The 15,934-nt window shown below is 37.4% G+C and overlaps 1 protein-coding gene across 2 annotated transcripts in view; it reads right to left on the bottom strand.

The window, feature by feature from the left end:
• AGMO (alkylglycerol monooxygenase) overlaps nucleotides 1-15,934 on the bottom strand; it is a 162,963-nt gene that overhangs the window by 75,089 nt on the left and 71,940 nt on the right. For both annotated transcript variants that reach the window (XM_032235224.1, XM_032235225.1), the window contains exons 6-10: nucleotides 7,586-7,652; nucleotides 7,072-7,137; nucleotides 6,154-6,233; nucleotides 2,431-2,565; nucleotides 1,823-1,939 (exon numbers count right to left, since the gene is read on the bottom strand). In XM_032235224.1, the coding sequence (XP_032091115.1) occupies nucleotides 1,823-1,939; nucleotides 2,431-2,565; nucleotides 6,154-6,233; nucleotides 7,072-7,137; nucleotides 7,586-7,652 (465 nt within the window). The remainder of the gene's footprint in view (nucleotides 1-1,822; nucleotides 1,940-2,430; nucleotides 2,566-6,153; nucleotides 6,234-7,071; nucleotides 7,138-7,585; nucleotides 7,653-15,934) is intronic.

Here is a 15,934-nt window from a genome sequence, read left to right on the forward strand (position 1 = left end):
AGAAATCAGTAGAGATTTTTCCCCCCATTGGGCTTCTATTTAAACTTGTTTGTGGAAGAATCATCTACCAAAATGGGGGGGGGGGGGGGGGTCTGGTCCAAATATATTTTTTCTGTGTTTCTTATTTTGTCCAAGAAAAACATTTCATGCTGAGGAACTTCATGGACAGAAAAAAACATTATGTGCTCGTGTGTAACAGCAAAGATAGAGTCACTATAGTAATGAGAATTATAAAGTTATATACTGTTTCAAGTGCTTTGTAGAATGGAACATATGTCTAAAAATGAGGAAAACAGTTGTTTCTATATATGGACTATTGCCACATTTGTGACATAGCCAAGGAAAAAGCTCCAGTTGTGTCTACGGGCATTTCATAATTCATCGTAGTGGAAAATTGATATTGAAGATATATGCCAAGTTATATTATTCACATACATGCTTTATTTCTACAATAGCTCTAGATTTTTTTTAGGATTTCTGCAACATAGATTTCTGTCTAGCTTGAATCTCTATTACATGCCTAGGCCAAGAATCCTGAAATGTGGACTCTTACACAGTTTTTCCATTATTTTGTAACATTATCCCTTTCAACAATTATTGCCTGCTTTGCATTAATCATTGGTCCACATTCTGCAATACTCTTAAATTGATGTTGTCTGCCCAAGCAAACCTCCTTAATCAGAGCAGAGTAATTATGGTCTTCTCTCAAGAGTTCTTCTTACTGATAAGGCATCCTAAGATCTTATCCCAGTAACTAAATTGCCAAATATTTGACTCCCTGCCTTTAACCCAACAGGAGGAATCAGGAGTTTCCTCCACCCATTACTTAAGAACTTGCCTAACAGCAGAACATGAAAAGATGGAGCAATATAAAAGTACTTGGTTACAAAAAGACAAATGAATCAGATAAGACTACTCAAAAGTAATTAATTGATATAAAGGAAGCCTTATTAAAGCTAGCTATGTTTGGGTAAGGTAAAAGAATTCTGGCAATATGACCATGGTAAATCCAATGAAATTAGTTTATCACTAAGGGTTTGCAGTAACTCCCAGACCATCAAACATTGTAATAAAGTAAGAAACATCTGGCATTTTATTCTGGATTTTCTCTAAACATTTCTACTAGACCGTCCCTAGTATCATTAATACATTTCCTTTGGTATACTGATTTTATGAGAATTTATGAGAGGAATAACTTGATTGACAGGTTTTAAAAAACCAGTTAGTTTACCCAGCAAAAGCCGTGCATAATAAGCAGGACACAGGTGAATCACCTGTAATAAGTTACTTCTAGCTCTGATTATTGTACCATGAAAAATGCCCTATATCCTCACAACAGACATTTAATGGAGAGGCTAGGAAATTTTAAGACGTCTTCAATCAGTTCACCTTATTAATGCAACTAAAAACATTTCTCCAAGATAGGACACAATGTGGTTCATAGAAAAAATATGCCACCTCTTACTTCTTTGAACAAATCCCACTAAATAGTAATGGTTGTATACTTGTTCATTTGTTATAGGAAATGAGATGCTTATACTAGCTAAGAGATAAGTAGGAAATGAGATGCTTATACTAGTTAAGGGATAAGCATAAGATTAAAAATTGTAGAAATGACAAATAAAAATCACCATTTTCTTACCATATTTAAATCATATATATTTTAAAGGTAATTAGCCAATCATGCCTCACAATATACAGTAGTATGTCAGGTTCAAGTTTTTTTCAGTTTTATTCATCAAACAATGCAAACAATTTGTAATTTTTTTTTTCAGAAAATCAAAAGTAGCCTTTCTATTAAATTCTATTAAATTTTACTTACATATTTGGACGTAGTTAAGTCGACATAAAATCCCATCATTAAGGCAAAATGCACTATTACATAGATATACATGTAGCTTGGTAATTTGCGATTGAAAGGAACTTCCTTCCCAGTGATCTATAATTAATAAAGCAGATTAATTTTGTTATTAAAATAATCAGTAATCAGTCATTTAAAATGCATTGTCACATATATTTTATTGATAATTTCTCTTTACCTTTATTGAAAATAACTTTCCCTGGGATATCTTTAACTAATATATTATTTTAATCAATGATTATTGTTGCTTTTTCATGTCAGAAGCATCAAAGTGCTTCTGGGTTAAAAGTATTAGACAATAACTTTATTGTTGCCAGGGGATGCCCAGTTTGGGACTCCTTTAATGTTCTCATTAATGTGCTTACCAAAGTATTTATTTACTCACACTTGCACAGTTTTAAACTGCTAGGCGGGCAGGAGCTGGAACAAATGATGAAAGTTCACCCCATGGCATAGCAGTAGTTGGGTCTCAAATACAGGCTTTCTGACTGTTAGCCCAGGTTGTTTGCAAAGACACAGGGCTATAGTATCTAGAAATTGCTTAAAACTTAATGGACATTAATACTTACTTCTGGAATTTCTTCAATAAGGCCAAGTCTTGGCTTGCCTGGTGCCCATCCTGGTCCCTTGAACATAACTGAAAGTTTATTGACAAATCCAGGTGTGGTCCAAAATATGCTCCATATATAAACACAATGATGAAACTGTAGGAATGGAAAACATCCAGCTTTATATTGCTCAAAATTAATGAGAATACAAAGCAACAGAGAAGCTTTCGTTACTGATTGTTATAAACAAAATATTTGAATATAGATTGTAACAAAGTTTTGCTTGAGTTTTTTTAGAAGATAAACAGTCTAAATATCATTGGCAATTTTTAATCCCCTGTGCTTTCTTCCCCATTCTATTGGAATGGAGAAATTAATTTTTGACTTTTACTTCAGTTGGATTATTTGATTTAAGGATAGCTAGTGACTGATGTAGTGGTTAAGATATCAGGCCAGAAACTGACATACTGCAGTCTGATCCTAACTGGGTAACTTTGACCAATAACTTTCTCTCTTTGCCCTATGAAGAAGGAAATGGGAAACCAGTCACCAAAACAAAATAAAAACAACTGCAACAAAAGATTTTAAACTTTTGTTTGTCAGTATGTTTTAATGAAATAAACCGGATTCAGAATCTATGGAGCATTTGGAGACTTCAACTCGTCCAGAATGCAGCCGCGCGAGCGATTGTGGGTGCACCTCGGTACACCCACGTTACACCTATCCTCCGCGAGCTGCACTGGTTACCGATCGGTCTCCGGATACGCTTCAGGGTACTAGTAGTCACTTATAAAGCCCTTCATGGTATTGGACCTGGGTACTTGACAGACCGCCTGCTGCCAATTACCTCCCAAAGACCCATTAGATCACATAGGGTGGGCCTCCTCCGGGTTCCGTCTACCAGCCAATGCCATCTGGCTACTACCCAGGGGAGAGCCTTTTCTGTGGCAGCTCCGGCCCTCTGGAACGAACTCCCCGCAGAGATTCGGACCCTCACCTCTCTCCAGGCCTTCCAAAAAGCCATTAAAACCTGGCTGTGTCGGCAGGCCTGGGGTTGATGAGTTCCCTTCCCCTCTCGACTTGTGTGGCTGTTGCCTATTTTAAATGTTTGTATTGTACTTTTGTGTTCCCTTTCTCCTTTGAGTTGTTCGCCGCCCTGAGTCCCGTCAGAGAATAGGGCAGCATATAAATAAAACAAATCTCAATCTCAATCTCAAGACTGTTTTCTTAAATCAAATTAGCACTAGATACATTTACAGCTAGTTGAAAATATCTATAGACATCATCATTTGCATCTTATGTTCATACTACAGTAATAAAAAAGGCAGTAGAGAAAGCAGATAACTGTGAAAAATGTGCACAAAACTTATAGAAACTGGCACATGAAATAAACCAGTGTGCAAAATCAGAACATAGAAAATTTGAGAAGCATGTTACAATTTTTTTTAAAAAGCATGAAATATGTAAAAATGAAAAAAAATCTGAAAAAGTTGGAAGGTCTATGCCCACTGCTAACATCACATATTATGAATTATTTTGTAAAATAACAAAATATGTACCTGCAGCCTGTTCTTTTTTATTATTACAGCTCATTGAATGTTATTGGAACAAAAGTTTGTTCCCTCAATGGGCTAATGAAAAAGGAATATAAAATTCATATTTAACTTACTTTCTTTCCCCCTTGTAGTTCATTCTTTAGAAAACCAAAGTATTTATGAATGCACACACACAAAATAACAGAAAAAGTTTATGCCCCAAGTACCTATTGTTATAAACAAAATATCTGAAATAAATTAGAAGCGTTTAAAATTATTCAATGTATTATAATTTATTTTAGTATATAATTTAAAGTTCTGATAATGTAATGTAAATGACAATATAATATAAGGCAGGCCAGTGGCTATGAGACCATTTATTGTGTTAAAGCAATTTAATAATTATAGGAGGTGTGTGTGTGTGTGTGTGTGTGTGTGTGTGTGTGTAGAACTGAAGAAGCTTCTTCAATAAGAAGCAAAATGTCTTCAAGGAAAAACCTCCAGTTGCCTTTTGAAAAAAAGTTTTTTCTTTGGGACAATCATGACCTGGATAATCTCCATAATCATTTTAATGTTTGAAAGCTTCATTAAACAAGGGAAAGACCAAGATTGTTTATTTTTTTTATTTGTTAAATGTATTTGATGCCTATCTTACTAAGGGCTATTGTGGGCAGCTTCCAGAGATAACATTGAAAGCACATCAAAATAAGGCAAGCATAACAATATCAAAGCAATAAATGAATACAAGTAAAAAATGAAACTACAAATAATATGAAATTTAAAAAGTGGGCAGAAGAGTAGCAGAAAGTACAGGGGATGTGGGAATTAAGGAGCACACTAAGTGGACAGAATAGGCAAAATAGAAAGGGTTTGTTCTTTTTTTTAAAACAAAAGTTGAAACTATTTTAGAGCTTTTGACCTGGAATCTCATATACAGGTAATCCCCGGGTTAGGAGTGTTCCCTTAGTGAATATTCGAAGTTATGTGATAAGCGGCCCCTAGCTTTTACAAACAAGTTCCTTAAATTATGAATATTGCAACACCATAGCAGTTGTTTGCTCTTACGAATAACCACAGAGGCTCTGCAACATTTGCCTCACCTATTCCCCCCCCCCCGGGCTGTCACTTCACCTGTGGAAACTTACCTTGAGATGGCCTCCCCTGTCACACTTTCTTTGCCTACTTCATTGCTTTAGGCTTTTGATGCATTCCCAGAGAACAGAGAACTCTAACCCTAACATACCATGAGATCATGAATGATCAGTAGCATGAGATCTCATTCTATAGAGCTCATGTGATCTTGCACTTTAGGCCTTATTATCTGTGAATTGAGGCCTTGACTTTTGCAAACAGAGGGAAGGTCCTTCAGGCTTTTCCTCCACTTGCTATTTCCTTGCTGAAGCCTGCAGCAAGATTGTGCTCCTGTAAACTTTGGCAGCCCTTTGGAAAAAGCTTTTGTTGGCACCAGCAGAGCTTTGGAGGAGCGAGTGTGTCCCTCCAAAACTGTTACTACTGGCAAGGGCTTCTTGAAAAGGACCGCCAAAGCTTAAAGGGCACAATCTTCAAGCGGTAGTGAAAAAGGAAGCCTGGAAGGTCACATGGGGCCTTCCGAATCTCCTTTTTTATCACCAAAGGCCTCAAGCAGCTCTCCAGACAGAAAGGAGGTCCAGAAGGTTCTGCATGGCCTCCCGGGTCTCCTTTTTCATTATCAAAGGCCTCATCAAGCCTTTTCCTGACGAGAAAGGAGGAAGCAGACAAAGAAACACGCTGGAGAGGAGACAGATCTTCATAAGTAAGTCACCAGGCACAGCAGGATTGAGGGAATGAGGTGTCTGTGGGTCGGTGGAAGCCTTGGATAGTCTAAAGTAGGTGGCCTGTTCCATCACTAGGCCCCCCACATGGATTTCCCCACCCGGAAATACCTCACTTAACAAACCCTGCATTCGTCCACACATTAAATTAGCGAATATATAGACAAAAGCAGTGATTTCATTAAAGATATGAGATTCACTCCCATGAATCCTTGGGTTATAAATGGAATGGACAGGCTCTATTACATTTGTAACTCAAGGACTACTTGTTCTAATCCATAGGAAGCAATGATGCTTGAACATAATCACCATCCTAGGGGGGGAAATGAGATAGTTAGATCTAAAACTTTTATTAAAACATAAAAATAAAATAGGCAAATTTAATAAAAAGGGACTACCTGAACTTTTAAAGATTCAAAAGTATTTATGGGGTGTGTTAGACCATATACAACTTTATCTTTTTCTGCAGCAAAGGTACCTAGATGGAATATAAATACAATGCTTTAAAAATAAAATTTAAAGAAAAATATTTTTTTTTCATTTCATTCATGCATAGATATGATCCACATGACATTCCTTGGATGGTTTATAACATCAAATAAAATAATCTTAAAACCAGAAAGCCATAACACTGAACTAAAATATGTTGATGTATATAATAAATTAATCATCTACTTACTATACAGTCAGCCTATTAACTACCTAATAAACTCATAGAAAAACAGTGTCTTTTTACTGTTTCTAGCTTGTTTCCATAAACCTGCCTCCTTAGACCTGTGAGGGTGAGGAGAAGGGTACCACAGTGTATAAGTCAGGGAGACTCTGGTCATGGAAGATCATTCTGCATGGCTTTACGTTGCTTATCACACTGATAGTAAAAAATAAGATAGAAATAAATCTGACCATTAACAAGTATTATGTTAGCTTGGATGGGTAAAAAGTGTCAGAAGACTTGAAACATGTCTTTGTCACTTGGCCTACTTCTTGGGGACTATCTGAATTTCCTTTTGTTTGGCTTCCTATTTTTACCCCAATATATATGACTTATTCTTTATTCTTGAATTGTCTTAAGTTATCTAAATTGTTGCAGTCCTATTTCTAGTTGGAATGTAATACTTGTAAACTATTACATTTATTTTGAATTATACCCAGAAACCTGAAAAAATTAACTTCTTTAACTTCTGATTCTACTGAACTAACCTTTGTTGTGTTATCAAGAGCAGCATTCAGAAATTTTTAAGTAATCTTCAAGGAAAGTCCAAGAAAGAGCATTTTTACAGTAATCTGAACATAAGGTAATGACAAAAGTGACTTACCAAAAATTCTGTCCCAAATAATTAATGTACCACCATAGTTTTTATCAATACAATATCGATTTCTGCCTAAACAGAAAAAAATAAGGCATTTTCCCATTGGATTGGAACAATATATTAAGCTGAAACCAGACATTGACACAAATGAGAAAAGAGAGTAATTATTATTACTTAAATGCTTATGTTTTAATTAAGCGTTATTAACCTAATTTACATCAAGGCCATCACTTATAATTATTTCATAATATCTCTGTCTCTCTCACTCTCTGGGCGTGTCTGTGTCTGTATAAGTAAAATATTTGATAGATACTTGGACACACAGACAGAAATATAATCATATAATCTATCCATAGGTAACCAGTATCTAATTTAGAAATGAGAACCCAGGACATTTGTAAGATTTTAGAACACTACTTTACAATTCATTTACCCAAAAGGCATTGCGAAAGAGAATTCTATCTAATTTCTCACACTGAATAATATTTAACAAAATAAGTACACATCCAGTGTTGCCTACCATGATGAACTCTATGATGACTAGGAGTATTGAGAATAAACTCCAACGGACCAAGATTTTCAATGACCTTTGGAAAAAACAATAAAACATGCAGTATAATTACAGTGGATTGGAGATCAATAAAATGATAGCAGATGCTACAACAGAAGAAAACAAAGGGTAGGAAAATTGATTAACAAATATTTAATTAACTCAGAAAACTCAGTCAGTTTTCATGAAATGGATATTTCTACAGTATGCAATAACACAGCAGCAATAACAATTCAGAATGATTTCTTACTTCCCGTAAGATATTCTATCATTTTGATTATTTGCAATTAAGCTGTTTTTCATTCATATGGTATTATAATTTTATCATAATCTTTTCTGAAGGAGTCCCAGGAAATATTTGTTGAATTCTATTTTTAAAACATTATTGTGTAAATTTCAAGTTATATTATCTGTTCAGATCATCCACTGCATATTTGAGCCTTTTCTTACTTTTGGTTTTTAGTCATTATACATTTCAACATTTCTGTAAATGTAGAATTTGCAAACTCACATACCAATAGAAAAAATAGTTAAGAAATTGAGAACACTTGCAAGAAAAATAATAATCATCTACATTCAGGTTTAGGTTTATTAGATTTATATGCCGCCCTTCTCCCAAGGACTCAGGGTGGCGTACAACATTAAAAGAAACACATAATACAAAAGTTTTAAAAAATTAAATAGAATATCCCAAACCCAATTAAAATTGACAATGACATTTTTTTTAAAAAAATTGTATTAAAATTAACAGTGATCAATAATTTATTTTGTTTTGTTCAGGCCAGGCTGGCTTGCTGGAAAAGCCAACTTTTTAAGGCGCGTCGGAAGGACCGGAGGTCGGGGATTATACGAAGCTCTGGGGGCAGCTCATTCCAGAGGGAAGGCGCTCCCACAGAGAAGTCTCTCCCCCTGGGGGTCACTAGCCGATACTGTCTGGCCAACAGCACCCTGAGGAGGCCAACTCTGTGAGATCGCACTGGATGGGAGGCTACCGGTGGCAGTAGGTGGTCTCGCAGCTACCTGGGCCTAAGCCATGGAGCGCTTTAAAGGTCATAATTAGTACCTTGAATCACACCCGGAAGATAACTGCCAACCAGTGCAGGCAGCCTAAAAGGGGTGTAACATGGGAGCACCTAGGTGCCCCCATGATAACTCATGCAGCCGCATTCTGGATCAGTTGAAGCCTCCAGGTGCTCTTCAAGGGCAGCCCCATGTAGAGAGCGTTACAGTAGTCCAGGCGAGAAAGGACAAGGGCATGAGTGACTGTGCACAGAGCATCCCGATCCAGGAAGGGGCGCAACTGATGTACCAGGCGAACCTGGTAAAAGGCTCCCCTGGTCACAGCCGTCAGGTGTTCTAAGCCGCATATCCAGGAGGATGCCCAGATTGCGGGCCCTCTCTGAGGGGGCTAAAATTTCTCCCCGTATCATGGAACAAGATGCACAAATCGGGATGACAGAAACCATGTCCACTCCATCTTGGAGGGATTGAGCTTGAGCCTGTTCCTCCCCATCCAGATCCGCACAGCCTCCAGGCATCGGGACATCACATCGAGGGCATCGTTTGAGTGGTTTGGGGTAGAGATGAAAAGTTGGGTATCATCAGCATATTGATGATACCATACCCCAAAACTATGGATGATCTCACCCAGTGGTTTCATATATATGTTGAACAGGAGGGGTGAGAGAACCGACCCCTGGGGCACCCCACAAGTGACACGCCTCGGGGTCAATCCCTGCCCTCCAGTCAACACAAACTGCGACCGATCCAACAGGTAGGAGGAAAACCACCGTAAAACAGTGCCCCCCACTCCCAACTCCTCGAGTCGTCGCAGTAAGATACCATGGTCGATGGTATCAAAAGCCACTGAGAGGTCTAATAGGACCAGGACAGAGGAGCAGCCCCTGTCCCGGGCCCGCCAGAAATCATCAACCAATGCGATCAATGCCGTCTCCATGCTGTATCCAGGCCTGAAACCCAACTGATCCAGGTAGACAGCTTCATCCAGGGACTGGGGAATCTGACGTGCTACCGCATTCTCAACAACCTTCGCTGCAAAGCAAAGGTTGGAGACCGGACGATAGTTGGCTAAAGAAGCTGGGTCCAGGGAAGACTTCTTAAGGAGCCTCACCCCTGCCTCCTTCAAGGTGGTGGGAAAGAACCCCTCTCTCAATGAAGCATTGATAATCGCCTGGAGCCAGCCTCGCGTCACCTCCCAGGAAGCCGAGACTAATCAAGAGGGACACGGGTCCAGCACACAAGTGGCAGCACTGAGTCTCCCCATAATCCTCTCCATGCCCTCGGGAGGGTCACAGGATCAAACTCATCCCAGATGGTCTCCACAAGTTTTATCCCCGTCAACTCGCCCGAATCTACCCAGTCAGAGTCCAAGCCTGTCAGGATCTGAGCGGTTTTATCCTGCAGATACTGAACAAATTCTTCAGCCCTACCTGCAAGGGATCTTTCCCAGCTCCTTGGTTAAGTAAGGAGCGGGTCACCCTAAACAGGGCGGCTGGGCAGTTATCTGCGGACGCGATAAGAGCGGAAAAATGTTGCCATTTTGCTGCTTTTATCGCAACTAAGTAGGATTTAATATGAATTCTTACTAGTGTTCGATCAGATTCGGACCGGCTGGCCCTGCAACCGTTATCTAGGCGCCTTTTCCAGCGTTTCACCTCCTGGAGCTCCTCAGAAAACCAGGGAGCTACCCGGGATTGACATCAGGTCAGAGGCCGCAAAGGCACAACATGATCCAAAGCCCCAGTTGCCGCTCTATCCAAGGCTTCCACTAGGGCTTTGGTCGAGTTGTGAGCAAGGGAGTTGTGAGCAAGCTCCATCAGGAACTTTTCAGGGTCCATCAGGCGCCTAGAGCGGAACCATCTAGTTGGTTCCGCCTCCCTGCAATGAGGGGTAGCAGTATGGAAGTCAAGCCTGATTAGGAAATGATCCAAACATGACAAAGGTTGGATAGAAATATTCCCTAAATCTAGATCATTCATCCACTGCCCAGAGACAAAAATCAGGTCGAGCGTGTGTCCCCCATTATGGGTGGGGTCTTGAATTAACTGAGTTAGGTCCATAGCCGTCATGGAAGCCATGAACTCCCGAGCTGACTCAGATGTCTTGCCAATAGATGGCAGATTGATATCCCCCAGGATCATAAGCCTGGGGAAATCAACCGCCAATCCAGCTAACATATGCAGCAGCTCCGGCAGGGCCGATGAAATATAGCAGGGAGACAGGTATGTAACAAAAAGGCCCACCTGAACTTCAAGACCCCATTTCACAAAAAGGGACTCACACCCGTCTATCCGAGGCACAGTGACCTCCTGAGGTCTGAGATTTTCCCTAATAACCACCACCACTACCCCACCCCTGCCCTGGGTTCTTCACCAATCATGGCAATATTTATTAATCTCAAATTATTATTTCAATGCAGTAAAATGAGGTGTGTTTATACGTTATGCTCTTTTTCCAAATATAAAGTTGATATAATTATACTTTATGACTAAATAAGAAATCTATTACCTAAATGTATTTTAATTATGATCACATATTTATCTGAGTCACAATTTTATTTCTACAGAGCAGATCCCTCTAGCAATAAGATGATTATTTCTATTCTTAATATTCAAAACTCAAAGACAACAGAAACATTTGCTTTTGAATATTGTCCCAAAATAAATTCAAGCTCTCCAAATTATCTTCGATTGGAACAAAAATCTTCACATTTCAAGTTAATTCTATTTTCTTCTTAAAGCATTATTGTTTTAAGAAGGATAAATCCCGTACACACTTGCTTGGGAGATGGCCTCATTCAAATCATAAGTACTTGCTTTTGAATAAAAACTTAACTGTATTCTACTTATTTTAAAAGTAGGGAAGGATTCTCCATGAATTGTGATTCATAAAATGAAAAATCAGCAGTTTAGCTAAAATACCACACTAACTTTGCTTTAGCAAGTTTCAGCTTGTTTTTAAGATAAACATTGAAACGCTTTAGTAAAAATATACCATATTTAGACTTTCAACAGAAGTATTATAGACCAATTCATACTTTTTGGCTTTGCTTAGAAGTGGCTTAGGGCTCTACTTTTGATCAAAGTAGACACTTTTGATTTTTTTAAAATCCCTGCGAACAGCATTGCTTACAATATGGATTCTTTGAAGAGTTTGATTTTAACCTCTGGCCCACATCTCTAGCACAGCAGTAGGCTGCAATTCAAATCACAGAACAAAACACCGATGTTATTCACCCACGAGAAAGTGTTGCAATAAGGGTAGGACGAGCTGTGTATAATGTTGACTAACTTACGCTTAAGTTATTTTCATCATCCAAGTGGACTAAAAATATTGTTCAATAAAAAGTGCTATAAAAAGATTTACAAACATGTCATGAAATGGGGAGGATGATTATATTGCCTAAAACAGCTTCTCTTCAATGCAAGTTAGAAGCATGTATTCAGCCAGCCCTTAATGAAAGGAATAAAGGTAGTTCTGGAATCACACATTTACACACAGGTACCTGAAATTGCCAAGATGTATAGTGCTGACCATCTTTTTTGATGACATTAGTAACTTATAGCCTCGATACATAACCATGAATATTAAATAAGTTGTTTCTGTATCTCCTCCAACAGTAATTAGACTAAGATTTTTATGATTACTAATTTAGTTTCCATGGATTATGCCAGAAGCACAGTAAAGAAATTCAGCACAATAATTTCATCCTGGAATTTTAAAACAATTATGAATTTGTTATTGACTAGTATAAATAAGATAGATGTACTCCTACAAATATTACTCCTACTACTGCTGTGTTTAAACAAATAACCATTCAGTTCTTATATCTTTCAGATATAATCTAAGGTTTTGTGTAGTCCTGAAAACTTGGGGATGTGGCCTTCAGAAATCTATATTTTGGTTTGAAATTATAACAAGCAAAAAATATTAAGACTTAAGCAGTATCCTAATAATTGTATTTCATTTCAGTAACATTTAAATTTAGTGATTGTCGTCACTACATTGTTTTCAGAATATAGCTCTAAATTTGTCTTGACATATTTGTCAAGTATAATTTGAAATTTATCTCAAAAAAAGAAAGCATCTGGTCTGTTAAAAATGTCATATCCTTGTTGCCTCATTAGTTTATGTCTATAATCTGTTTTAATCAGTGCTGTTATACATTGTATATGTTATGCATATATGCGTATATATAATTTATATCCATACATACACATGCATTTACTTCATATAAATAAAAAAGTGATATACTATAGTGAGAAATAAATTGATTCCTTTGCAAATTTTAGGGGTTGGATAAATTTTGCAAATTTTTTTGCAACAATTATATCTCAATTTGTGACCTTAGAGCCTGGCTGAATACTGGGAAACTTTTTTCCTGTTAATATTGCGAGGTATTAAATGCAATTTGTGTTTAAATAATGGAAAATAATCCATGTGATGAGATCCGAGGGAAATTTTACACCTTGTGAAGCGAAGCCTTATATCATTACTGCACATAAATCTTTAATTTAATATGTTTTACTCTTTATTTAACCTATTAGTACCTCAAGGTATTGAATGCAATTTTTGTTCAAATAAGGGGTGGAGGAATTATGTATTTCCCTTATCCAAGGGAAATTTTACACCTTGTGAAACAAGCTTATATCATTACTGCACACAAATCCGTATTTAATCTATTTTGTGAAATATAGCATTTTCTAATCAATGACCCTTCTAATGTTCTGTATATTTCTACCTGGTGAATTCAAGGTAATTTGAGAAACCATGGGCCATAAAACAACTCCATACTACATATTCCATAGTATCATCAGTGCAATATAACTACATTGTAGTAATATTGTAATAATCCACATTGCAAAAGACCATGATGTTGGGAAAGAGTGAAGGCAAAAGGAGGAAGGGACGGCAGACAATGACATGGTTAGACATGCAGTGGACATCAATGACTCCAAGACACAATACAGGATGGGGAGGGGAGGGATGACGTGTTGTGGTCCATGGGGGTCACAGAGAAGTTGACAGACCTGACAACTGAACAACAAAAACTGCACATCACAGGGCCCAATAGTGCCATAGTAAACTCACAGGGATGTCATAGTATATTTTACTACTTAATAAATGGAACTGTTATTAAATCTGCTTCGGTTCTCTGGACATTAATCCACACAATTTGGGAACCAGGAAAGTTGCATATAACAAAATATACAGGTTTCTCTCAATAGCACCTGTAGATGTTTAGCACCAATTTTTGAGAAATATACTGATTTTAAAAAACCTTTTGTTATATATGTAGCTGTAATTATTTTCATTCATTTAAAAATAAAACAAAAATATATAAATACACAGAACTCTTTCCTATAAACAAACATCCAATCAAGCTTAGGAGCCAAGGAACTTTTATTTATACTGATCAAACTGTTAGATAATGTATTTTTCTTCAAAATACTATTATACTTTCCTTAACCAAATTCAGCATGACTTACACACACACCCTTAGAATATGAATCCATATTTGAGACCATCTGGTGAGGAAACATAAAAATAAAAGCATGGTTTGCTTTTCTACTAAAGTTGTTGTGTTAATTCAAAATAAGCGAGCCATGTATTTTTACAGATGGACTTGGTGGCCATACTTGCCATGTGAATTCTCTACAGGGGACCTGGGAACAGCAAAAACCCTAGGATATGCGCTTGTCTGCCTGCTTGCACACTTTGAAATTTTCGGCAAATCCTGATTTATTCATCGCCAAATGTTTTCCTATCTGATTAGGCAGTTTTCTACTTCAGTAAGCATGTAATATGGAGGTAGCCAAATTTCCACACTGAGGAGTGAAACAATAATATTTTTGGTTTGCAAGTAAAAACAAGCTAAAAGAACCAGCCTGTTGGGATCATAAAGGGATTCATGGGGGTTTGAATTCTAATATAACTATATTCTGGGTATGAAGAAGTGAAGATTTAGGGTTCAAAACTGTTTAGAGAAGAAACACAAGGTCATATTTGTAATAAATTATCTTGAGGGCAGAGTGCTGGCATCTGATTTTTTGTTGTTGTTTTATTTCTAAACCCACATTTCTAAACCTATGACTGAACTTGGCATATAATGCATCTATATCAGCTATAATGTTTGATAAGATATTCTGTTCCCTGTTGGAACTCAAGTCAGATGGTCCTTCTAGTATGTTTGAATCAAACAATCTAATTATGTCACATCTGTACCTACCAGTTCAGACCGGTTTGGCCAAACTGGTAGTGGTTTGGCAGCCTGTGTCACTGGAACTGGCAGTGACCAAGGCCTGCCACACCCACAAACTGATTTTCCAAGAGTACCGCCATCTTGATTTTCAGTTCTGCACATGTGCAGAACAATTTTCGGTGCAGAAATTTATTTATTTTTATTTTTTAATATTTTGCGCATGCACAGACCTATTTTTGTGCAAATGTGCATGCACACAGAGCAGTGAATTGCACACACACCGAACCGGCAGTAATGCTGGCAGCAACCCACCCTTGGACAGGAGCCCTGTATCTTATGATCTCTATGAAAGGAGAAGCAGTTAGATTTACAGAAATACATGTAGAGACTTCAAAAGACTGGTTTGGGACCAGGGAAAGCTTTCGTATACTCAGAACTGCACATATAGAGCTTGTTCATATGAATGCCCAGAAAAATAACATAATATGTAAATTCTCAGGACATGAGGGTATTCAGATCTGACATATGTATTGGTTAATATCTACATTTAATACAAACCAATTTCAAATTTTAGATTATTATACAAAGAAAATATATAAATTACAGTGCAATTAATGCATGACTCAACTAATGTAAGGCTCATAAAATTCAGTGTAACTTCAATAGGTCTGTGCACTTAAAGTTTTAAAATCAATAACAATAATACATTAAGTAAGCATGAATAATATGAAGACATCCCTTAATATCTGAATTCAATCTGATACCCTCCGGTTGTGCCAGAGATTGAATCCCAAGGATTAAAAACACTGAACATTTAAACTAAAGACACTAATCAACTGTTGATTAATCTAATTAATCTAATTTATAAAGTCTTAATCAAGAAATACACATTAACAAGATGTGGGTATATATAGCGAGAATAAGTGGTGCAGTGGCCTACAGGTGGAATTCTTGCCTCACAATGAGGAGAGTGTGAGTTTGATTGTAGGTAGCAGCAGATATTTGTCCCTCTGGGGCACAATAAATAAATATCTGCTGCGAACTTAGCAATGGTGACAGGAAGGGCATCGGCCAGTAAACCCTCAGTTCCATTCAGT

The sequence above is a fragment of the Thamnophis elegans genome, chromosome Z, assembly GCF_009769535.1.
Source record: "Thamnophis elegans isolate rThaEle1 chromosome Z, rThaEle1.pri, whole genome shotgun sequence".
In the NCBI taxonomy this organism is placed as follows: Eukaryota; Metazoa; Chordata; class Lepidosauria; order Squamata; family Colubridae; genus Thamnophis; species Thamnophis elegans.